We start from the raw sequence: 24,356 nt of genomic DNA, 5'->3' as shown, positions 1-24,356 counted from the left end.
GGTAGGCCAGGATGAAGAAGATAATACCAACTGCAGATAAGCACAGGGTAGTATTCGCAAAGGACGAAGGATCGGCCACGAGATTCTAGGCCCTAGTACAATATGCAATCGTACGTACGAGGCTTCATAATAAAGCGAATCATCCATTGAAGGCTTCCTGTTCTAGAGGACGTTCAGCCATCCAAGCCTAGGTACTGCAGCCAAAGTGATCAGGGCCAAAGTCAGATCTGGGGATGAAACAGACCACACAGGGCCGGACCTTTTTCAGCAGACAGCCAGCCCCCCCCCCAAATGGGCCAGTAAGCCAGGACCCGGTTGGATCGTTTGCGCCAGCGCAGCCGTAGTCCCTTGCCATTGTGCGCTAGAGAATAGTTGAGGTTGTAGTTCATTAACTAACCTCCGAACCCCTCTCAGTTTGTCTGGTGATCGGTTTCCTTCTTTGTTAACTAAAAAGAACGACTTAGTGTGGTCACTGTGGTGCAAACATCGTCGATAGTCGATGTGAGCCTAATTCAGGCACGGTCGAATCGCTCGTTTAGCGGCCTGTTCAAACCGGTTTGCTTAATATTTAGATTCGAATGGCGAACGACCAGACAATCGATAAATCGTCCTAGGCGAACCACACCATAGTGCTGATATAGACAGACATCATGAGGGTGGTGCAAGTCACTGCACTGCTCTCAGTCGCAACACTCGTTCCGTCCACTGCTGGGATTGCTTTGCCTCGATGTAAGTTTTCTGCGTTGAATTTATTGTGTATTTGTAAAGATGAAAGATAAAAAAGGACAATGCTAAAGAGTTCCACTTCTAGTCGACTCTGGCCAACAGAGCCCGAGGCGCTTTCCTCGTAATGACACTGCAATCGCGACTGCCAGCACCACTCGCTTGTCGCCGTTGATACAAGCTCCTCAGATTACAACGTCGTCACAAGAAGATGATTTTGTTTCTCTTTCAAGCCAAACTTCTCCCGTCGAAAGCTTGGAGGTAGTCACATTGGAGACAACCTCTAATTCTGGGAGTGAAGCAGTTGGGCTACCTTTGACTACTACAGAACTGGGCAACGATTCGACAACTTTGTCATTAGCGCAGTATCCTTCAGCTAGGACTGTGTTATCACTGACGACTGAACAGCTGGATCATGACCTGGCCAATTCATCTACAAGTGCTGGAGTTACTCTGTCAACACAACGACCTCTCGAGTCCTTGTCCTTCTCACAAGAGGTTTCCGGGTTTACCACCCCAACTAATGGCATTGCTTTGGCTTCTTCCTCCGATTGGAATCGCGATAAAGATGTCATCTCGGACGAGACACAAGATACAATCCATGCCACAATACAGAGGAGGCCACATGAGGGCTTCGCCCGCCCCTTAATCACGACAGCGCCCAACAACACCAACCCCAAATCCCAAACCTGTGGTCCAGGTTCTAAAATTCCGTGCGCATGGATACCCTCCCCCTCTGCCAGCTCAAGAGGATGGAACGGCACACATACTCCTGGACCTTGGACGTCAGGAACACTGACGGTGATAACACCAACATCAGCTCCTTGCACGACCTTGCAGTCTGATGAACCAGTCACTGAGTATTCAATTGTATATACGTCAACAGTGACCTTCTTCGGGAATATCAGTGAATATACGGCTCCATACCCAACAATCACTACTCCCAATTTTTGCCAGACAGAGCCTGTTGGTGCAACACTATCCAGCAATGTTGGTGGACCGCTACCCTCTTCTACCACACTGTCACCTAAAGAGCCTCCGAAAAAATGCATGTCAGGTGAATTTTGCTCTACAGACAAAATCCCTGAATTTTCAAACCCTACAATTTTTCCGGCTCCTGATGTGCCAGGGCAAACTTTCACGTCCATGCGACCAACAGTCACATTTATAACCACGGACAAGAATCCGGCCGTTGTCTTTACTACAAAATCGCCTCCGCGCTTCGACATGCCGACAAAGGGAGGTGGGCTACCCATGAGTAACAAGAAAGAGCCTGCGCCTACCAAAGAGCTGCGCCCAAATCGAGTACAGTCCTCGAAGGATCACGGTAAGGCCGCTTCTCAGCCACAGCCTACGTCAGGAGATCAGTCACACGGCCAACCTCAACGTAATCCGCAGCCTGGTTTTGAGCCTGGATCTGGTTCTAGTCCTGATGCTGGATCTGAGTCCGATCCTAAACCTGGTTCTGGATCCAGTTCTGGATCCAATTCTGGTCCTAACAACAACTCCGACCCAGAGTATAGTTCACGGTCCGATTCTGATTCCAACTCTGATCTTGGTCCCAATTCCGAGCCCAAACTTATCCCCATTGCTGTACAGACTAAGACATTTGTGGTGACAGCGAGAGACCAAGAAGTTATCGTTAATGATAAGACTTTCTCAGGTCTCAAGATGGACCAGACTACAACAGTCACCGTCGACCATGGGACATTTACAATCCGTCCAACAGAGGTGGCTGGTGAAGGGGCAACAATAAAGAAACCACAGCCTGCTGGAACTGTGGTCTCTGTTGTCAGCCCTACCAGCGCAATACTTGGACAGGTGCCTGTCGCGGTTTCAGGAACAGAGGCTTCAGTCGGTGGTACTACGGTCAGAATTCCTCTCATGGGCACAACTATGAGATTGGGAATTCCCACAGAGGGCTCGAATACCTTGGTTGATGAACGGGACGTCTTTATTGCGCCTGATAGAATTGTGGTAGATGGTGAAACCCTCAAGTACCATGGGGCAGGTGCTCCTCAGACAGACGTGATCATAGAAGGTGGCGAGATGGTTACTGCGGTTGGGCAATCTGTCTTCGTCTTCCGATCGACGACACTGACTTATGGGCCGAGCATCCCCGGTATTACTGAGACGATCGACGACGATATTGTTACAATAGGGCCTGCGGGTGTCGTTGTTGATGGCACGACTCTTGGGGGTCCTGAGGCTGAAGCTGGAGATACAAAGCGTCAAATTGTTGGTGGAGCGACGATTACCAAGGTCAATCCTTCGTACATAATCGTTGACGAGACGACTTTCTCAGCTGGTCCAGGTGCTAAGAGCACCACAAAGGAGGCTGGAGGCGAGACTATCACAATTGGACCCCAGGGTATTGTCATCGGCACATTAACAATCAGATACCCCTTTGGTGTTTCGACTGTTACCACTATCGAAGCAAAAGCGACAGGTTCTGCGATGTTGCCTGCAGCTACTGGGACCAATAATAATAATAATGCCAAGGTGGATAGCAAGGATGATGATGACAGTGGTGCAGCTTTTCTGAGATCTGGGTTAACGATGGAAATGACTGGATTATGCATAGCGGTAGGCGTTTGGATTATGGTTTAATGACACTGAATTGGATGGTTTGTATATCATGAGATGATGTAGTAGAGATGTTGTCGGTTTATTACGGCAGTTATTGGATTGCACAAGATAGAGACAGACGAGCATTCATGGGAAGCGGAATATACGCCCAGTGGCCTTGAAATGCGACAACAAAATTAATTAGAACAAGCGAGAATATTCTAAGTTGAGGGTAGAGCATAGGAAGCTATCAGGCTTGTATGTATTTATGTTAGTATGAGTGGTCTGGGATGTGTTTTGATTTCAGGATTCAACTACTCCAATACTTGTCGAATATCTTGTCATCACAGAGATGAAACTACACCTTGAAAGCCAAAGTTTGTGGCTTCCAACGTCTTTTTATTCTATGCGCCTTTACAACGGGTTTCCTATTCAGGATCGTGGGGAATAAATATGTCCAATCGACAGTATGTCTTATGTACAGCAACTCGACAAATGAGAATTTGATTGGTTGATCATGATCTTGGTCGGCCCGCTCCCTTGACATCCCTACATCCATCCATGCTTAATGAGTCTTGTCGATGAATGATGAATCAAGGCAACATCAATTCAGTAATACTTTGACCGAGTACTACGATGCATCAATCAAAATAATCGTCCACGTTCTATCTCTGGAAAGAGGACCAGCTATAATCTCTGACTCTCTAATCTGCTACTGTAGTTAGTTCAAGAATTTTCAACAAACGCCACTCTCTGACACTGAAAACCTTGACTTCAATGAAGCTACAGAGAGAGTAGTCTATAGACGGGAGGCAAAATGGAAGTGGCTCCATCATGTTGATTACCTTGATGACTCACAACTCGATTGGATTCAACATTGACGTTACGGACAGACAAACGAAGAAATGTATTATCTATTAAACTGTCTACCTAAATAATTCATCCTTAAGATCCAATCCCTTAACACGATGCCCTATTGTGATTATCTATTGGTCCGTTATCATCATCAACACCTTGACAATATCTCGCGCCGGCTCATTATCGGCAAAGTGGAATTTCGGGAACTCAACACGGCGCGCGGCAAAAACGACAAACTCCATCCTGGAATCATCACCACCTCGTCTCCGACTTCCTCCTCACCTTCGCAGCGATACAGCCCAACAGCGCATAACCGACCCTCCCAATCTTCCAAACTTATTCGCCCCGGCACCCCAGACTGTGCAGACACCTTGTGCACGGTCAATAACCTTCTTCCCCGAGTTCCAACCCTTCAGCTATATGCAACAAGAGTCTCTCGAGCATACAAAACCTTTGATTCAACGAGACAACCCCTTTGAAACCCCATCTTCCCAGCATGGCCCCCTTCACCATGTCCCGAGCGGCCTCCGCCGTGTCTATTCCGGAGACTCAAGTGGCGCTGACACTGGCTCTGCACCAGCGCTCCATCAAGACTCGAGCCATGACGTCGATGCCGACTTACTCGATGAGGAGCTACGTCGACTGAGTCCAAGACATCACTCGTCTGCTCAACCTTCTGCTCCAGGTCAGCGCATCTCCGAATATGAGAATGCAATGACTCCGCCTACTCCAAAGAAAGCACTGGGTTTCAAGGTTATCAAGCGTTTTGATACACCCTCTGGCGGAGTCCTGCTCGAAGATTTTCCGAATGGTGCGTCATGCAATCGCCAATAATAACTTGACACTTTTTCTAACTTGCTCCATCTGCAGAGATCCTGACGCATATCTTCTCGCATCTGCATTCCGATTCTCATGCTACTATCGCTCTTGTTTCGAAACGCTTTTATGCCCTTATCACCAGCTCTCACGCCTGGCGCATGGCCTTCCTGCGATTCTTCCCTGGGCACGAAGCACTCGATGCCAAGAATCATGTGGATATCTGGTCTGACAGTTCGCCTGATTTGATCCAGTCCGAGTCTCGATACTTCACTCGTCTTACGCCGTTGGCATCCTGGAGAAAAGAATACCTTCTTCGCACGCGCTTGGTTAGATGTCTGGCTCGTGGTAAACCAGGTGCCTCTGTTGCCTCAGGCGGTATTGGCGCATCTGTTCGCAGCGGGAAGAAAACCAGTGCTGTCCTGACTTACAACTCCAAGCTGCCATGGGCTGTAACGAACGTCCATGCTGTCTTTACAAACGGCAAAAAGCCGCCCAAAGCGATCCATGGTTCTGCCGATCTTGGAGTAGCATCAGTCAGTGATCCTACCAACGGAAGGGTCGAGAAATGGGGATTTGTTGATCCTTTCAATGCAATGCAGCTTGACGAGGTGTTTCCCAACCTTGTACCCTTCGGCTTAGGAGACGGCCCCGCGGCTACTCCCAACGTTCTCGATGTTAGTCAGCCATATGGCGCACTTGCAGGTGAGGGTTTCCCAGGAGGTCGTCCATACTACCGCCCTGTTGGCGAAATCCGTGGGCGATACCTCGGAGGGGTTTCTGGTGTCGTTGATACATATCCCGATATCCCCAAGATCCCGGAAATGTCCGAGGCCATCTGTAGTGTGTGGCTGGCCAAGTCAGCAAACGTGCCTACCAGCACACAGTCAATGGTTGGCATGCTGACTGGTTCTACTCTTGGTGTTGTCACCTCATATGCTATCGGAGGCGACAATGGTCCTCAGCGTTACGAGTCTGGAGATGTCACTGCTCGCTGGGTTCTCAGTCCTGGTGTGCCAATCATCGCTTTCAAGGTTGACGACAACTACAGTCAGAAACGTAAGTCTACAGGGAGGATATGGGCCGTCACCCTCAACGCCTTGGGCGAGGTCTATTATCTGACCGAGATACCGACTACACAAAACCAAGACAAGAGCGAGGACGCCACCAAGAATGCTTGGTTCGCTGGGCGATCAGTCTGCTGGCATCTCCTGGACTCTACTCGACGTGTTGCACGGCCAGACGAATTGGACAAGAATGCCATCAAGGGCGCATACTCGCCGCGGTCACCTTCCAACTCTATGAATTTGAGTAAGAGCCAAATGGCTGCTGAGGCACGAGAAATTGAAAAATTCCTCCGTCACAAGCCTGCGCACTTTCGAAGAGCCTGTGAAGGATGGGACATGCAACGTAAGCTGGAAGTCGATTTTGCCAACGACGATAGCCATGGTGCGGGCGAGAACATCTTTGTACTTGACTGTGGTCTTGCCGAAGATCGCTCTGCACATATCGAGCGTTATACTCGGTCTCTAGTACCCCAAGACGCCCAATCGTCTTCTGTCATATTAGCACCCACCCCTCCTGCCCCTTCAATGGCAAAACAAGCATCACTCTTTGGTGCTACGCATACAGAGGCATTGGAGGTTCTAGAGGAGACGGCGTCAGGCTCTGCGTCTCCTTCTTCGCTTTCGTCGTCAGATTTCGTGTCTCACTTTCATGAATGGAAGAGTTGCTCAATGTCATTGAAAGGCCAAAGCCATGCTGTTATTACCAGTGTCTCGATAGACTGTTCCAATACGGCAGTTTTGACTCTTGGCGAAGATCCTCTGCACGAAACTGAGGACGAAATTCCAGGCCGCCGTTCCCGTTTGTTTGCTGTCGGAACAGATGATGGCGCCGTACTTGTCTGGAATGCTCGTGAGGATAGCAAGGCCGCTGAGATCAACCCTGTGCGACAAATCCAGACCGAATCTCCTGAAGTGTCCTGCGTGGCTCTCTCGGCCATGTATCTTGTCCATGGTGGAAACGATGGCCTTGTTCAAGCATGGGATCCCCTCGCGTCGACATTGGATCCTGTCCGTACACTCAATGCGAGGTCTAACGGCAGAGTGCCCCGACATATGATGACAATGAACCCCACCCTCGATGAATCGACTTATTCAGCAGTCGGCGCTATCTATCTCGACCCCGACCCCACTGTCCTTCGAGGTGTTGTTTCTTTCGGTGCGTTTTTGAGGTACTGGGCATACAGCTCTGCCAATCACGCCTCGGGACGCAAGCGTCGGCTCAGACACACTGACGTACATGGGCGTTTGGCCAGTCGTCGCCAAGACGGCAAGGTTACTGGATTCATCGCTGCTGAGGAAGCTGAGATCAAACGCGACAATGAAATAAAGGCTAGAGAGCAAAACCGTCTGCGCAACCGCTTTGGTGTCGGTACGCTTGGGGACTTGACTGAGGAGGAGGCTTTGCGGTACGTACAGATGGTTTCTGAGGAGGCGTTTCTCTTCGAGGAGCTTCGCCGAACTAGCGACTCAGCCGCTGATGCAAGTCTGGACACCGCCTCGACATTCAGCGAGACCACTGTTGACACTGTTACTCCTGAGCCTAGCGTCACTGACATGATAACCCCGCCCTCTGCATCGACTGATAATATTGGCCGAGCGCCCGTCGAGGACGACTACGAACAGCAAATTCAACAGGCCATCCGACTGTCTTTGATGGAAGGCGTCAACGAGAACGGCTCATCGCCTCAGGCGGTAGATTCGGGTGACTATGAGTTTTCTCTGACATACAAGCCCAAGTCCAACAAAAAGGCCAAGGCCTCGAGAAGTGTATCACCAGGTGCTTCCAAGGCGGACTCTTCAGGCCATGCTGAGCCCATGGACTATGATCTGGAGCTTGCCCTGAAGCTCAGCATGGAGGATCAGGGCTTGTATCCAACTGAGGCAGATTTAGGCTTTCAGTATGAGGAGTTCCCGACTCTTGAGACTGAGGGCATAGGCAAAGGCAAAGGTGTGCAGAGGTAGTGATTTTAGAAAGCATTTGCGTCACTGTGTGTTTCTCATTCTAGATTCAGTCCTAGGTTTAAGGTCTGATGCACCAAGTACCATTGGCACTTGCAAAGTATTTTATATAATTTATTTTTCTCCCGACATTCCTCTCCTTTGCGAAAGCCTATTTGTTAACGTATCGGAATTTGGGTCTGCTGTAGGGTGTCACCAAGGTGCCTAGCACAGTGTGTTTGTGTTCAGAATATAGTGCTAGGCACTTGACAAGACAGGATTCATGTTCACTCGTCAACTATGGCTCATTACTCATACGTTCACCGCGTCAGGGGTACAAACTCTTTGCACAGTCCAACTTCATGTGTCTCGAAATAGGGTCTTGAGAGTACGATATCCCTACTCATAACCCCCACAGACCAACATGCTTCGCTTGATCCTAGTTGTCGGATGGCCTGCCTAGCTTGATATCCATCTACACTAATAGAGTTCTTACTAGTTCTCTTAGATGAGAACTCTGAGAAAGGCCAATCTTAGTACTCAAAGTAGTTGCTTCGCGCTTGCACAGTATTAAAGTTTAAAGATCCCACTTTGGCTGTTACGAGATGAATCGTAACACTAGCCAATAGATAGTGGATTATCATACTGCGAACGAGGGGATTCGCCTACATACGTTGGCTACGGCAGTTGCGGCACTTGCAAAGATCTAAAGCAACCTAGGCATCCTTACAGGACGTAACGTCCGTGTATTGACGCCAGTGGGTTCGCTTCCACTTCATGCCTACCGGGTTCCAAGTAAGTATCAGAACATGAAGCGTTTTTACATGCACGTCGCAAGCTCTCCCGAGCCCGTGTTGAAGCGAGGTTGGCTCATATCATGGAGTTTGATATGGAGAAAGGGCAAGACTTCTATGCAATGAAAGTGTAACGTTGTAATTCAACTGCCAGACTGCAACTCGGATGAACTGTCCGCTACACGGGTCGCATGAGGGACCTGGGAGATAATGAGATTTCAACGGCCCAATTTTCACGGTTCAAATCCCCTGACGCTTGATGTCAAAGAGCTCTCTTTGTTCCACAGGGCAGACTGGGGCCTCAAAGTTTCCGGAACGGTAAACACACCAGTCGCAACAGAGAAATAGATGATATTGCTAATCATCTCCCCTCGGGATGTTACTCGGAACAAAACCACGGACTGTCCGGCTGGTTTCCGGCGGGCACGGTCCCTTGCTCGCGGGGTCGGTATTGCATACTTGGGAGAGAAAAGATTGCAGGACATTGTAACTAGCTCATTACGGCATGAGATGGTGGGTTCCGGTCGCGAATGCTAGATTGTCCCCAGATGGCACACGAATGTGTATCGAGTTCAGATTCCTCAACCCAAACGTTAGAGAGGTGCGATATTCTCAGCTAAGTGGTCAAATTGGTGGCGGCAAGCGGATCCGCGGGACGGGAAGGGCCGCAACGCCACTGATGAATAGTTAAGGCTCCAATTTTGAACCGATAGACGTCTGCTTGATTCAACGATTACTGACTCGCCGACATCTCAATGTTTGCATGGTGTTATTGTGTCGGTTGCGGGCAAGTGCAGACCAGCCATTGCACCTTTGCTGCTCGCCACAGAGACGCAGTTGAGGTTGCTCAGACACCCCTGTCTGCTTTGGATGAACATGAACTGCTAACCTAAACCTGGCTCTTATGACGAAGCCCTCCCTCTGCATTGTTGGCTCTGAACTATTGGGTCATCAGGTCGTAGGTGGCTAAAAACTCAACCTCGACTCGGGGATGCACAGTTTTGCAGCTTGCAGCTGCAGTGTAATGGGCCCGACGAGACGGCCTCTTGAACCGACGCCCGTTGCGTTGCATTGCGGATAGTCAGTCAGGTATGTATATCTCGGCTACAGTAAAAATGCAAACAAGTCGATGAGTCCACTGGGTGTCTGAATCGACCAACACTCCAACACCCGACAATATATCGATCCCTAGCAGGTATCGAACAGTCCTGCCTTTCATGGGGTTGTCTCCGAACAGAATCGTCTTGTGTGCCTATGCAATACGTTTCAGGCCATCGGAGCCGAAGCGAGCTTTCGGTCAATACTGCCCCAGATACCCAAGGGTCTGCTCTGCGCAACTGCTCGATTCTTTGTCAAAACCTGTCATTTCTGTTGTTTTTCTTAGCTCAGTCGCTTGAATCCTTGAGGACGGTACGCGAAACTATCGACCGCAATCCATGTGGGGACCAAAGTTAATTCCTGAGAGGCAGTAGGTATTCCATTGCTTGCCCCGGTTTTTAACCCTGTCAGACTATCCAAAAACATTTGATAGCCGAGCCAGGGTCCATGGCTGGAAAGGATATCGTTTTCCGGATTCCGCCCCAGTATCTCGATTGGGTTGGGTCTTTCTTTTTAGTTTTCTTTTTTTTTTTCGCTTCCCTGTGCCACTGCTCGGTACCAAGACGGTTGAGGTCGTGCCGTCGTTGCCAACAAATCACCAGGGGAACATCTCCAGTGCCGTTGCTGCACTGTGTTGCAGCTGTGTGTACAGAGTACCGACGATATGCTGCCAGGTTTGGAGAGACCTGGGCTTACTCTGTCTCGTAAAAGACGCAGACATAACCAATGCGATGATTGTTCTCGAAGACAAATGATGAGAGGCGTTTGTTGCAGCCAAAGCCCTCCCAGCCATGTCACTCTTTGCCGGATCCAGACTCTGTAGTTACGAGACACGCAGATGCGCATGAAATCTAGGTGAGACATCAAAGCGGTCAAGACGTCTAAACTGCTCGACATCATTGACGTTGACGTGGTCATATGGACCAAGCCGTCGGGAATCTGTCCAAATGCTGACACCAACTGTGTCTCAGGCACTGGAACCGGTCAGCTGGATATCATCATTCTTTGTGAATGACTCAGGCATCAAATGTAGATCAACGGCTGTCACTTGTCAGTGCGCATCCCTTGAGTGTCAACATTTAATTAATTTAGCCTCTTGCCAGGATCGAGTTGTATTGTACGTGGCTCGGACCCCTTATCGTCCACCAAACCAATCGAGTCTCTTTAGGTCAGTGAAACTCCAGTTTCCTGCAGTATGGCATTTTGTTACCGCTGGAATGGTACGCGGAAGTTATCCATACTTTTCCTACAAGTTAGCTCATAACATTCCAAGTTTCTGTCTGTCAGATTCCTCCACTCCCACTGACCAAGTATCCAATGCGCTTCACAATTGTTTTAGACTAAAATTCATTTCCCCGTCCAAGCTCCAATCAGCCAAGGGAAACAGTGACGGGCGGGACGATCCACCAGGTTGGCACTGGCACAACTGGCACAGCGGCAGAGCGGGTATACTATCTCTACTTGATAAAAGATTGATGTGCAAGACTCAATCCAGCTCAGCCCATGGCGTTGGGTTGCAGGCAACTCATGCTGTACAACGGAGGAGCATCGATGGCGGAGAACGCTTGTGATATAGAGGCCAACAGAAGGGCTCGACAGAATAGAGCTCTTGTAGGATAATCTACCTCATCAACTTGACAAGTCACTGCGAAGTTAATTTGTGCTTACTTGTTTCGAACACGGCACGGATCCGTGGAACTCGGTGGGCCACTTCAGTTGTTGGAATGTCACATCAAGCCATAACTAACTAGTGGTGGCTACGGCGGATATGCACTGGCGGAGTGTTCCTGTTTCCCGGATTGATGGCAGGTGGATAACAGCCATTGAAAGCTTGAAATTCGGGACCAGGCACTTCGAAATCAATGCGCTGTTTTGTGTTTTTTTCTTTCTCGTTGGCAGCGAGTCAGCGCAGATACACATCATACCGTGGGTTCAATTCTGGATTTCATTCAGTTTGCCTCTAGACGCGGGTAGATCAAACATATGTCTCAGATTCCGGCCAGAGAGCTTGTCCGACATGGCGAATTTCGCTGGTGGGATGTTTTTGTTTGTGAATGATTCATAACCCAGGTATAGAGGCATGAACACTGTCGTCATGGCTTGTCTTTGAGATTTGAGGGGAACTGGCGGTAAATGAGAATACCGAGAATCTGGTGAGAGGTTAGAGCCTAACTGCCTGGGACCCTTGCATTCGAGATGGCCATGTGTGTGTCGATGCTGGCAACGTCTGTGCCTAACCGTCTGCGATTAACAAATCGAACGAAAAAAGAACATGGCCAGAGGTATCCTTGTCATGTGCCGCAGAACAGTGCAAATTTTCGGCGAGGCCCAGCAGCTCGGAGCGGGTTTCAGTAGTTGGGTTAAGAATTTCCTAGCAGGGTTATTTGGGTTATTATCAGCAAGACCTTTCGGTTGGGATTGATTGAAGCAGTTCTTCTTTCAGTAAGTTTTGGGACCACTCGGAATACCGTTGTAGTCCCCACGCATGATTGGGAGCTTGGGTGTTTGAAGGGTGGAATGATGGACTGATGGAGCGAAGAGAAGTTGGTCCGTCCATGTCAACCCCAGTTTGGGTTGAACGCGTCAAGCCTGGGTGTTAAGAAAAAGGGAAGATGAGGCGGAGTCTGGACTTTCGACTGGCAAAGCATGGACTCCAAAACATTGTGTTGTCCCCTTTCTTTAAGTGAGCACTCAATATTCCAGGGCCTCGACTCCAACAATGTCGAATTGACACCGGTGAGACAACCATTGGTTGATGGAAGTGAAGTAATGAAGATGAGCTCCCGGAGATTGTTAACTAATTGTGAGCTGTCAATGTGCTGGTAAGCGAGCCGAGGTCAAGTTGTCGATGAGCGCACCGTAATGAAAAGTGACACATCGTAATACGACGTTGCGGAAGGCTGGTGATAAGCTCAAGAAATGCCCGCAAAACAGCGAACTATTGTTATCCCTGAGAATGGCTAATGGTGTTTTTGCTGCAGGGATGAAGGGATTCAGATGCCAGGGCACAGGAGCAGTAGCAAGAGCGGGGTGTCTTGAATGATCTGATTGAGGTCAGTCGGCATGCCGGGTGCCTGCCAGGCCTGTCTCCTGCCCTGTCACGAACTGGAGCTTCCCTTCCCTTCCTTCCTTGGTGTCGGGGATCCGCCAGCGTTCCACGTTCCACGTTCCACTTACCAAGTTCAAGGGACGGCAGAATGTCGGAGATGGACCTATAGGCAACTGCAACTTTGGGTTCCTGTTGTTCGGGACCGCTCCGGATCAGGATTACTGACCAATCATGCAGTTCAATGACTCTTTAGTGGATACCTATTCTTGTGTACATGAGTTGTGTTTTGTTTCCAGGGCTCTCAAGGCTAATTGCATTTGTGCAATTAAAGGTTTGCTCCGCAGATTGGCCAATTGCACGGGCCAGTGCGTAGACTCGTCTCTGAAATTAGAATCCAAAACTGCCCTCAACCCAGGTCCTCGGAAGCTGATTTTATCGGTCAATGGGAAAACGGTTTTTAATATATCAGGCGGAATGAAATGGAATGCTGTAACACGCTCTGTCTGCATGAGGCTTAAACTTTGAGCCCAGATCATGGTTTGCCTTTGCCTTTGCGTCTGTGTCTGCGTTTGCGTTTCACAGCGTCTACCCATTGACCAAGTGCCGTGTCAGAATAAACTCATGTTTGATTAAAAGTAAATATCCAGGCAGGCGCCGCCACCATCCTCAAAGATAAAGTCTAAGAGCAACGGGCGCGTGGGAATAACGTGGGTAGTGAGCTATTCTATCCCGTTTCGTTCAATGGCAGGGAATTTATGTATTGCAACTTGAAATGTTGCAACAATTGCCTGATGATAGTCCATTCTATACCGACTTTGTTCAATAATGGAGCAGTATATGCTGTATCGTTTCGCCATGTGCGACGCAACGCAACACAACGCAATGCAAGAGGCTACAAGACTGTTTTACTGGCAGGTTGACAGTCGGGCCAACAACTTCAACTTCTCAATGCGGCAGCTGGTGACCGCCAAATACTACCGCAGCCACAGTGCTGCAACATGACAGTTTTTGCTTGGTTTTCCATTGCATGGCATGGTATCCGTATTGCCACCAGTTGTTGTTGGTTTGGCTGCATCAGAGCCCGGCCAGGAACGGCACGGCTACAGTAGCAGCAGCAGCTTACAGGGCACACCCACTAGCCAAAGCATGGTACCAAGCAGTTGGAATAGGGAAATACCACGGAGGTTGAACCTCGTTTGGACTGACACTGTGCTCTGCTGTGATGCCGACAGGGGTGTGATTCAGGTTAGATCCCCTGTGGGCATCGTGGCCGCACACCATCGTACACCCCAGGCCAGCAGGCCAGCCAGCCAGAAGCCAGTCCAGGACGTGGGTTTCTCTGCCTCTGACGGCAACAGAAGAAAAGCAATGGGCAAATGCAAAAGGACCTACCTAGAATATATCGCACCTTTCCCTTCCCGTCTAGATGCGTGGCATGGCATGTCGCGTCGTGTCTTGGATTGCCTCCTGAAAGGGTCAAGTCTTTCTAGTTCGTCCTTTTTACTAGAACCTGGGCTGCCGACGTTCAGCGGCCGACTCGTTCTGATTATGCCACTCACCCAATGGGTGCAGGACAGAAGGCCCCCCTCCCGCACCGCCGTGTCGGGTCCCTTTCTGAGATGTTCCATCCTACCTACTAAGGGTAGGTGTGTCGACCAAGAATGGGACGGACAGACACCTTACGTAGTGGAATCCATATTAAGATCCAGGTACCTTGCCTCGTAAAATATCCCGCGATCAACAGTTTTTGCACCTTCCCTGGCTTGAGCTGCTATCGTTTTCCGTCGTCCATGTTGCTGTTACTGTCGCTGTCGCTGTCACTGTCGCTCCCATCTCGCTATCTCGACTCCGTATCTCTACCCTCCCCCAGACACCTGTTCCCGTACGGGGGTTCCATGTCCCTTGTAGCAAACTCGTACGGGTGATTGGGTCCTTGCAGTCCTGGGCATGCCTTCCATTCGCTGGCCATCTTTCTGCAGCATTGTAGCGCCGGGCCGCTAAGTAGGTTAGTACCTAAGTTGGGTCGGCGGGGTCCACTACTACCACCAGGCTGGCTCAATGTGCACTGTAGTGTACTGTAGCGCCATCCACCCCATCCTGTCCCAGTTAACAACCGCCAGACTAAGTATAGTTCGCCCGCCCTCGCCCATCATCCATCTTTCGACCAACTCTCTCCCTCTTCTTTCTTCCTACTACTACGTTCCCGTCCCGTCCCCTTTTAAATTCATTAAAACTGATCCAACCATTCGTGTTTCTCATCGCAGATCCACTGCGTCATGAGACCCCTATAAACTCCGAACTCGATATATATGGACCATTTTCACGATACTAATTAGCTCGACCTTCCTCCAAAGGGACTGTCGCTATCTACCTACCACATCAACTCTGGAACATCACTACTTTCGGTCCTCCCGGTTGTAGCAGAGACACTACCAGCGTTGCCAGTTTTCCCCACTAAACATCACAAACACAACATAGTCATTCATCTCATCCTGTGAATATTTTCCTCTTGATCGAAAATAAAATCGAGAGGAACAGATAAATTGCCTATTTACAACTCAATTATCTCCCATCATCAACCATTAACGAGGGCCAGCCAACCAATCGATCAAGATGAGCTCTCCATCACAAGCCGGGCCTTCTTCGCCCAGAGAAGAGAAGAAGGAGAAGGGTTTCAGCAAGCTTCTTAATCGCACCAAGACCTTCCTCAAGAGGGAGAGTTCTTCAATGTCGTCTAAGCGCCAGTCGACTCTCGGTACCTCTCAGCCAGCTGCCCCAGCTAAGGTGGGAGAGACTCCCAAGACTAGGTACGGTTATCTACAAAAGCCTTGTTGACAGATCAGAGAGGATAGTCGTTGGACACATATCGCTCTTGACTTCACCAACTCAAACTTTATATACTCAGTTACTAACAAACTCACAGCCAAGCTCCTGCGGCTGAGGTCAAGAAAATCGACGCCAAGGCCAAATATGAAGGCTTGGAAGGCGTTTCCAAGTTGACAAGGAGTCAACTGATTGAGGAGCGTGCTAAGAAACTCAGCGAGCGTTATGGACTTGATATCAACGTTTCCGAACTCCAGACTGGATCTCCCGATGACACCGTTCTCCGCATTGACAAGCCGATCCGTATGCGCGTACGACGAACCTGTCACAAGTGCGACACGACCTTTTCTTCCGCCAAGGAGTGCCCTAGCTGCCAGCATGCCCGTTGCACCAAGTGCACCCGCTACCCTCCCAAGCGAAGTGAGGCCGAAATCATTGCCAGCCGTGAACGACGTGCCGCCATCATCAAGGCCAACAAGGAGAACGCTCCCATTATTCCCGACTACTCTTACGCTTTTGATGAGAAGAAGATCGTTCTTACCCGACCCAGCAAGACCGGTGGCCAGGACCTGGTTCACAAGAAGCCTCGTCAGCGTGTGCGAAGAACCTGCCACGAATGCTCGACCCTCTTCATCTCCGGTAACAAGACATGTGCCAAGTGCGGCCACGTTCGCTGCACCGACTGCCCTCGAGACCCGTAAGTTTCCCTATGAACGTACGCATGAGCCTCCCAACTAACAAATTGCCAGGCCCAAGAAGGACAAGTACCCATACGGTTATCCCGGAGATGAATTCGGTCCCAATAGTATTCCACACTACCAATGCAAGGAATGCAAGACAATATTCCCAACTGGTGCCGAAAATGGAATACCGTGCACAAAGTGCGGCTCGGAGAAAACAGACGAATCGCCTCGTGTTAAACCTCGCAAAGTCGAACCTGAACCAGACCCAGAGGTTTTGAAGAGTTTACAGGCACGACTGGAGAGTTTAAAAGTGACATAGCCGGCATAAGCGAACAGACGCCCTCTTTACTGGGCGTCAGGGGGTGAAGAGTGGGGGCCATTTTCCTATCATTTCATACATATACACACAACAACACATACGACGACATTCCGAAGCGAGCGAGGGACGGTTACTGGGAGATTTATCAACCATTTTGCATACGCCAAAAGATCGCCCGCCATTATTTCCCGCCAGCAGTCTATTTACTTATACCTCGGTCACATGTTGTACGGTTCATTCATTCTTGGCCACGGGACACAATAACATCCGACACGAGCCCTCTTGGTTTTTCACGAGATAGAGGTGGCAGTTTTATATCAGCCGACGCATACGACATCACGATCTGGATCTTTCAAGCGTACTCCATGATTTTGCATTCTCAGCCATCAGTCATTTATATGCATTTACGAACAAAGAGTTTTATGATTCAGGAGAGTGGGATGATGTACAGAGTTGGGGGGAGATGCGGTTGATTTCTAGAGAGGTGTTGAGGGGAGAATTGTGTCTTGTTAACCAAATACGCATTCCCTTTGTGGACCGTGGCTCTACGAGGATGGATACCACAATGGATAGGCCACAAGTCGATGTATTCTGGCGGCAGCGAGGAAGCGTTGTTCTTTTCATTCTCTTGGTTAACTCAAGTTATTGGGTCCTATTTGCGAGTGCTTCACTCGTATTATATCAATGAAAAAGATGTCAATCCTTCTTTATTTACACAACGCACGACGAAACACTCACATAATGAACTCAAACATGCGTGTCTATTTTTGCATTGTACTATGCAAATAACCCTGACTATAAAAGCCGGTCCTGTATAAACCCCGTTCCAAATCCGAACAATTCCACTTCATTCCTCCTCCAGATCACGCCACACATGGCGTCATCATGTGCATCCATACTTTGGGATGAGGGAACCGGTCTGTGGGGACAATGGTGTTTTGTTGGAAGTTGGATCGACTGAGTTGCTTCTATCTCCGCACATTGAATCAGACAATAATCAAGTTTTCTGCTGGCTTGTCCAATTATGTAACAAACGCTGGACGTGAAATAGACTGAGAAGCAAACCCATGCACATCTACATGCGCGTATCCGGCCGCAAGACCACTCTTGTTACTGACCCCCGTTCTGTTTTATGCGGTTAGTCGTGCTACCGCAGTGGGCGAGCAAGTTGTACTTGTGTCTGGGGGCATTGGCGGGGATTGTATCGTGGTCCAATACCTTTTGTGTAGCGGTGTGTGTTGCACAGGCACAGCAAACGAAGGGCGGTTGTGATGTTGTGAGGAGACGCTGATTGTTCCAGGATGTCGGGAGGACAAGAGAGGGGGTAATGAGGCGTATGCGTATCCCGGAAGCACCATCCAGGGGATGGTGGAAGGTTCTTCGTTGTTTGTCTTTACAATGGTCATGGATCTAGAAATTGAATAATCACCGATAGTGTTATTACTGCCGATCCTTGTGGATATCTCTATTGAATGTTCCTAATAGTATGCTAAAGTGGTAATTACCCCGTACTACTTGCTCCCTCGGCACATGTGATTTCCTAGGTACAGCGAATGCGCGGCACATACGCAGCACTATTCAACCGGCTGGTCCCCTTCCTTAATGAAGGGCTCCAGGCTGATCCTAGCTGTATGGATCACCGAAGCTCCAAGGGTATCAATTCGGCTGATCTTCCGACCCAGATATCTCCCCACGCCATCCATACGGTTGTTAAGATGGGCGTATTGGTCATCGACTCGGCGCTGCGCAACCGAGCTTTGGAATTCAGCCGGGTTAAGAATTGGCATGAGACGATGAGTTGGGTAGAATCGACCTCTAATCGACTGCTCCCTGAACGTGATGTTCTCTCTGACCATTGCATAACACCATCGATGCGCCCCAACCGAACGACGCCACTGGCTCTCGCTGCGCAGCGCAAGGGGAAGTTGTTCATCCCGGACAATGTTGGGGTGATCTTCGGACACGAGTTGGTAGATGTGGCCACGGAAGAAGACAGCGTCAGGGGCTTCTTTAGTAGTAAAGATGATCCGTAGACCCAGAACGCCTGTCTCGGCCGGGACGTTGAATTCGGCCGGTAGCGATTTAAGCCGCATCGCATCACCAATCTCGACCCGCTCGGCTCCAAAGAAACAGCCATAGTAAGTAACGGTCTTAACCTTCGTATCTTCGGTGAGTTTGGACCAAAGCGAGTATGAATAATCAATCTTAACAGCCGCCATTTTAGAAGCGTCAAGTGCAAGTACCTCGCGTCGGTTCCCGTCTACTGAACTCTGGAATAGCGATTCCCACGGAACACCGTCATAGTTCTTGTCTTTCAACTCGGACAAGGTGACTGGTGGTACTGTGAATGCATAAAAGGGCCGCATGTCCCCGTCAGTCTTTGTCACGTTGTTTTGCTGAACGATGCCGTGTCCAATTGGCATGACCTCGTGTTGGCCATTGGAAGAAGACGCGATAACTCCAAGACGCCACGTATTACCGTTTTGATACCATACGAGCTCTCCAGATCGAAACAAGATAGCCGATTTGAGGGCCCACTGTATAGGCTGGGGTTGGGGTGGTGCTTGAGCGAGATTGGGGGACTGTTGTTGAATCTGCTGCTGCTGTTGTATTTGTGGTTGGTGCTGTATCTGCAGCGGTTGTTGTTGCTGCTGCTGCTGGGGCTGGGGCGCTGGTTGTAATTGCTGTTGTAATTGCGGTGGTGGCTGAATGACTTGTTCCTGAGGTCGGGTCTGAGGGGGTTGTCGAACGCGTTGCACATTAGTTGCAGCAGCAGATACCGGCGTAGGCGCTGGAGAGTTTTGCGCCGTAGCAGCCGGCGTAGATTGTGTGGATGCCAAACGAGGCACAATAGTGTCGGGAACAGTGCCGGGCTTCTGCGATGTCTGTCCAGGCATTGGGGGTAGAGGAACAGGTGTTACTCTGGGTGGCATCTTGTCGTTCTTGGAAGGTTCGTGGGTGATGATCAGACCTTCATCCGAAGCACTGCCTCCCTTGATTATGTTGGCAGCATTGCAGTGTGCACAGCAACAATCCCGATAGTCCATCGACGTTGAAAGCAGCCATATTAAATGGACAGCAAACTCCTGGGGACTCTTGAAAAGCTTGACCTTGATTGGGTACCCAGAAACCCATAGATGCTTTGACTTTTCGTAGAGCCAGTATCCTCGAGGAAAATTCACCAGCCATGGGTTTCCCTCTGGATCAGTCAGATGTAAGTTGAGATAGATTGTCTCGGAAGAGTCGACTCACCGTCAGGATTCGGACACAGCTCTTGTTTGAGAAGAATACCCAGTTTGACTTTCCACTCGGTGAACCTTGGATCATCTTCTGCTAGTCGAACCATTTGAGGCTTAGTCCTTGGTGCCTTATCAGCTGCTGCTGCATCTTTTGTCTTTTTTGTCGTAGTTGTCGCAGTTAATGTCGTGACAGGCCAGTAGCCGGGTCCAGTATCTGAACCATCGCTTCTAGCCACACGAATGACATCAAACTCCTTCAATTCCGTTACGTTCATCGCCATTTTCCCCTTCAGAGATGTAAACTATCCAAAATGGTTGTCGATATTGTTCGTACCAGGCAAAAAAAGTATAAAGGTCTCCTGCGGGTTTTGTGAGGCCAGCCACAAGTAGTTGTCTTATCTGCTCTCTGAAATTAATTGAATAGGTTCAATTTGCCAGTTTCTGGTTCGCGACGGGTAGTTGTCTAACCCGTGTGCAGTTGTGGGGGGACGGGTTATTGGTGAGTCGCAATCTTTGATGAAAGGCTCATGTATTCAGGCCGTTCTTTGCTTGGACTAGTGAGTTTGATACGTTCTCCTTCCTTTGTGTTGCGCGGGGCTTACAATCAACACCCTGCGCGAGTATTCTTATTGTTATGGAACAGATGTGGGAAAGGCTACGCGTTATGTGTTTTGAGCGATGTAAGGGGATGTTGTAGCTTAGCAGGTACTTCTTTGAAGCTCAAGACAGGAGTGCAATTCATTGGCAGATGAGATGAGTCAGCATCCTTGCACGACTACCCTAGACATTATGATAAAGGTTGTGAATCACTTATTGTTTAAGGCTTCAAGATCAGCAGTTGGTGGGTTTTTCTAACAGTTCAATAATTGCTCACTCTTACTTTCAGCATGTGTTTGGCATTTAGATAAAAACTCCAAGGTTGGTGCAGGATAATTGTCGTTGAGTTAATTGGGACCAAAAACATGGCACCTTGCTTGCCTAGGTAGGTAAGTGATAGAATGCATAAATATGGCAAACAAGTAGTAAAAGGAGTAAATAGCATTAGATATCACTTACTGGTGTATTGAATCTAAACCGTAACTAAGGGTCAAGAAATAACTTTACACAGGTTCCTATAGAAAGGTTGAACAGATCATTCACATGTCCATGGCTCTCTGCCGCCACCACAGCCACACCCTTGCATTCAATTAACAAGTGGACCCAGATACGCGATCAACGCGTCTCCATCTATTTCCTCTACATCAACCACTGTTTTTATATTGAGCCCATCCGATTATCCTGGCGCTTCTGAGCGCAAGCAGAACAAATTTCAAACATAATGAGTGTGAATAATTTCAGTCACGGTGATAGGGCCTTTCTCCAAGCCATTCTGGCTCGGGGCTCAATCACATTCGAAGAAGCTCGACCTATCCTTGCCGCAATCTTCAACGCCGGGCGCCAAACTGAAGACGAGGATGAAATACGGAGAGATCAAATCACCGAAGAGCATTTTCATGAGGCCATCAATAAAGTTTCCGAAGTAGCGTCGATGTTTGATTACGAGATCCGTACCACTGTTCACCAAGTAACAAAGAGACGAATATGGGCTTTGGTCAATACTACCTCCGATCCTCAAACACAGCTTGCCACGACCTACAGCCCCGAAGAGCTGGCATTTATCAAGAGAGTTCTAGATGCCATGTTTGAAAAGTTCAATACACCGCGCATGGAAGTCATGGCTATCACGGAGATGCAGGCCATCAAACTGGCTCGACCAAACCGACGTGAAAGCCACATCGACTTGGAAACACAAACGCAAACAGTCGCAGACAAAGGACTGAAGCATAGCGAAGTTGAAACTGCGCTTGCGAGCCTGGTTGAGGGAGGATGGTTTGAAAAAAGCCAAGAAGGCTTTTATACACTGTCACCACGAGCACTGCTCGAACTGCGACCCTGGCTAGTTGAAACATACAACGACCCCGATCTAGAACCACAAGACTGGCAGCGTATCAGGTTCTGCGAAGCATGTAAGGACATAGCTACAATGGGCTTGAGATGCTCCGAAGTGGATTGCAACTTCCGACTGCACGAGATCTGCGAAGAGGCTTTCTGGCGAACCAGGAGAGACAGGAAATGCCCACGATGCACGACCGAGTGGACAGGCAACAAGTACACAGGCGAAAGGGCGGTAACGTCAACCGATGCCTTTCAGCGAGGACGACGGAAGGATGGGGGCGGTTGGCGTCGTAGTACCCTTGCTGACGAGGTCATTCGGGACGAGGGGGGTGCAGACGAAGCAGAGGATGACGGAGGAGATTCCGACGATGCTGATTGATGGAATCGTGCAATTTCTTACAAGACCTGTCTTCTACAAAGTAATATGATACCCCCGAATTGATAGATGAATTCACATGAAGTTGAATTAAGTATTGATCCCCACACACATTGTTTCTAGAAGGATGCGGCCAATAATTTTCGGAATCGTATCTCCGACGGCAGTTGAGTGTCGATCATCAATTGAGCCCCAAGAAGGTTGAACGTGGGGTGAATTGAAGTAAAAGTTAGCCCCAGGCCTTCAACTTGGAAAGTCAACGCAAAAGAACAAAGACTCAACAAAAAAATAACGAAACGTTCAATAGGAAATAATATAAGGTATCGAAGAAATTTGACTTGTATTAGTATTGTCAAGTTTTGCCTTTGCAGAACCCAGCTTTTGGTTGGATCGGGCTCGGCAGCTGTCATGACATCACATGTGATGTGGCTGTGCCTTGTCGACTGGCGTAGATCGTTCGTCACCCAAGACAAGACAACCCAGACAAAGACGAATTACAAGCGCGCGCCAACACACATTTCGCCATCACTGCTCTTTCAAACTGGGCGGCCTCTTGTTCCAGTCAACAGTAGTTAAATACCTTAATCCCTATTTCGCACCTGCAGTTTGGTCCTCAACCGAACAGCAACCTTTAATATGTTGGAATACTTGACGTACAAAAAGATCAAGAAGAACAAGGCCCAGAAGGCTGCGGCGGCTGAGGAGGCTGCGAAAAAGACCGAAGCTGGATCTTCTGTCGATCCAAGCCATGGCCGTGTTCCCGACTTCAGCAATAGCGCAAACCAAAGACCTGGTCAACATCCCAGGCGGCGAAGCACTCATCACAGCCAAAGCTCCAATACCCCTCCTCTGAGCCCCGTTCTTGACCGGGACGACGAAGCCTGGCTTCGGAGCATCCTGGAAGATGACGGTCCAGCTCCGCCACTGCCCCCACGAGTCAACACTCCCCAGATCGACCTCTCTTCTGCGTCTGAGAGTGAGTTGGAGGCTATCAAGCCCCTTCAAGAGGCCCACGGCAAGAAGGACAAAAAGAAGGATAAGAAGGTCGAAAAGCAACCAAATCGCCTAACCGCCCTGTTCACGCGACACAAGAAACCACAGGACGGCCTCAAGCCAGAGGACAATGTCGCCAAACCTGAAGCTGAGCGTGAGGAGCAGGATCTTGGCAACGTTCTCGATCGGCTGAACCTTCAAGCCAAGAACAACAAGATCGTAGCCCTCTCCAACGAGTCTTCCGAGCTGTTGACTCGCTTCACGCAGGTCTTCAAAGATCTTGCAAATGGTGTACCGACAGCTTACGGCGACCTTGCAAGTCTTGTCGAAGACCGTGACGGCGCTATCAATCGCGGCTTTGAAAAACTGCCGTCTTCTTTGAAGAAACTCGTCACTCAGCTTCCTGACAAGCTCACATCGTCTCTCGCGCCCGAGTTGCTGGCAGCCGCAGCAGAGAGCCAAGGTCTGAAGGCTAACACAGAGAAGGGTATTAAGGATGCCGCTATTGATCTCCTCAAGCCATCCAATTTGACGGATCTTGTGACGAAGCCCGGAGCTGTCGTCGGTATGCTAAAGGCTATTGTGAACGCGTTGAAGGTGCGATGGCCCGCCTTCATCGGCACCAACGTTATTTGGAGCGTTGCGTTATTCTGTAAGTCCTGCCACCCAGCAAGTGTGTTCACCAGCTAACTCTATACAGTACTGATGTTCGTGTTGTGGTACTGTCACAAGAGAGGTCGTGAGGTGCGACTCGAACGTGAGAAGTCTGCTTCGGAGACTCCCATTGATGGCAGTAGCCGTATCGAGGAGCTCCCGGATGACCCTCTGCTTCCAGGCCCGGAGGAGGCAGCTGCAAGACGCGATGCTGACAGGGCAGTGCTCGGAGATCCTGTGTCTCCCCTATCTATGCGATCGCCTGCTCCATACATATCCGAACCAGTATCGCCCGAAGAGCCGGTCCGCCGCTGAGATGGGATATATGACGTCCTTTAACTGCTGCTTTGACATGATTATGTAATGCTTGCGGCACGGGTTATGATAATTGATGAAATGAAAATGGGGCCTTTGGGCATGATC

At 49.4% G+C, this 24,356-nt stretch overlaps 5 protein-coding genes across 5 annotated transcripts, besides 3 other annotated features; 4 read left to right on the top strand and 1 right to left on the bottom strand.

Moving 5' to 3' along the window:
- Positions 1–650: 650 nt before the first annotated feature.
- Positions 651–8,356, top strand: FPSE_00930 (uncharacterized protein; the record flags this gene model as incomplete). Its single annotated transcript, XM_009254050.1, has 8 exons — positions 651–729; positions 812–3,309; positions 3,497–3,549; positions 4,242–4,960; positions 5,020–7,980; positions 8,039–8,091; positions 8,180–8,203; positions 8,249–8,356. The coding sequence occupies 8 exons, from the start codon at positions 651–653 to the stop codon at positions 8,354–8,356; spliced, it is 6,495 nt and encodes a 2,164-aa protein (XP_009252325.1).
- Positions 8,093–8,113: a repeat region.
- A 5,414-nt stretch (positions 8,357–13,770) lies between the features above and the next one.
- Positions 13,771–13,799: a microsatellite.
- Positions 13,800–15,524: 1,725 nt separating this feature from the next.
- On the top strand, positions 15,525–16,736 carry FPSE_00931 (uncharacterized protein; the record flags this gene model as incomplete). The annotated part of the gene is made up of 3 exons (XM_009254051.1): positions 15,525–15,718; positions 15,835–16,431; positions 16,484–16,736. 3 exons carry the CDS (start codon positions 15,525–15,527, stop codon positions 16,734–16,736), a joined length of 1,044 nt encoding a protein of 347 aa, XP_009252326.1.
- A 1,574-nt stretch (positions 16,737–18,310) lies between these two features.
- On the bottom strand, positions 18,311–20,256 carry FPSE_00932 (uncharacterized protein; the record flags this gene model as incomplete). Its single annotated transcript, XM_009254052.1, has 2 exons — positions 18,311–19,935; positions 19,989–20,256. The coding sequence occupies 2 exons, from the start codon at positions 20,254–20,256 to the stop codon at positions 18,311–18,313; spliced, it is 1,893 nt and encodes a 630-aa protein (XP_009252327.1).
- Positions 19,319–19,444: a microsatellite.
- A 1,037-nt stretch (positions 20,257–21,293) lies between the features above and the next one.
- Positions 21,294–22,289, top strand: FPSE_00933 (uncharacterized protein; the record flags this gene model as incomplete). The annotated part of the gene is made up of 1 exon (XM_009254053.1): positions 21,294–22,289. One exon carries the CDS (start codon positions 21,294–21,296, stop codon positions 22,287–22,289), a length of 996 nt encoding a protein of 331 aa, XP_009252328.1.
- A 633-nt stretch (positions 22,290–22,922) lies between these two features.
- Positions 22,923–24,248, top strand: FPSE_00934 (uncharacterized protein; the record flags this gene model as incomplete). Its single annotated transcript, XM_009254054.1, has 2 exons — positions 22,923–23,931; positions 23,980–24,248. The coding sequence occupies 2 exons, from the start codon at positions 22,923–22,925 to the stop codon at positions 24,246–24,248; spliced, it is 1,278 nt and encodes a 425-aa protein (XP_009252329.1).
- Between the last annotated feature and the right edge of the window lie 108 nt (positions 24,249–24,356).

Source organism: Fusarium pseudograminearum, chromosome 4, assembly GCF_000303195.2.
Source record: "Fusarium pseudograminearum CS3096 chromosome 4, whole genome shotgun sequence".
Classification (NCBI taxonomy): domain Eukaryota; kingdom Fungi; phylum Ascomycota; class Sordariomycetes; order Hypocreales; family Nectriaceae; genus Fusarium; species Fusarium pseudograminearum.
The sequence above is the reverse complement of the archived record's forward strand: the minus strand, read 5'-3'. Positions and strand labels throughout refer to the sequence as shown.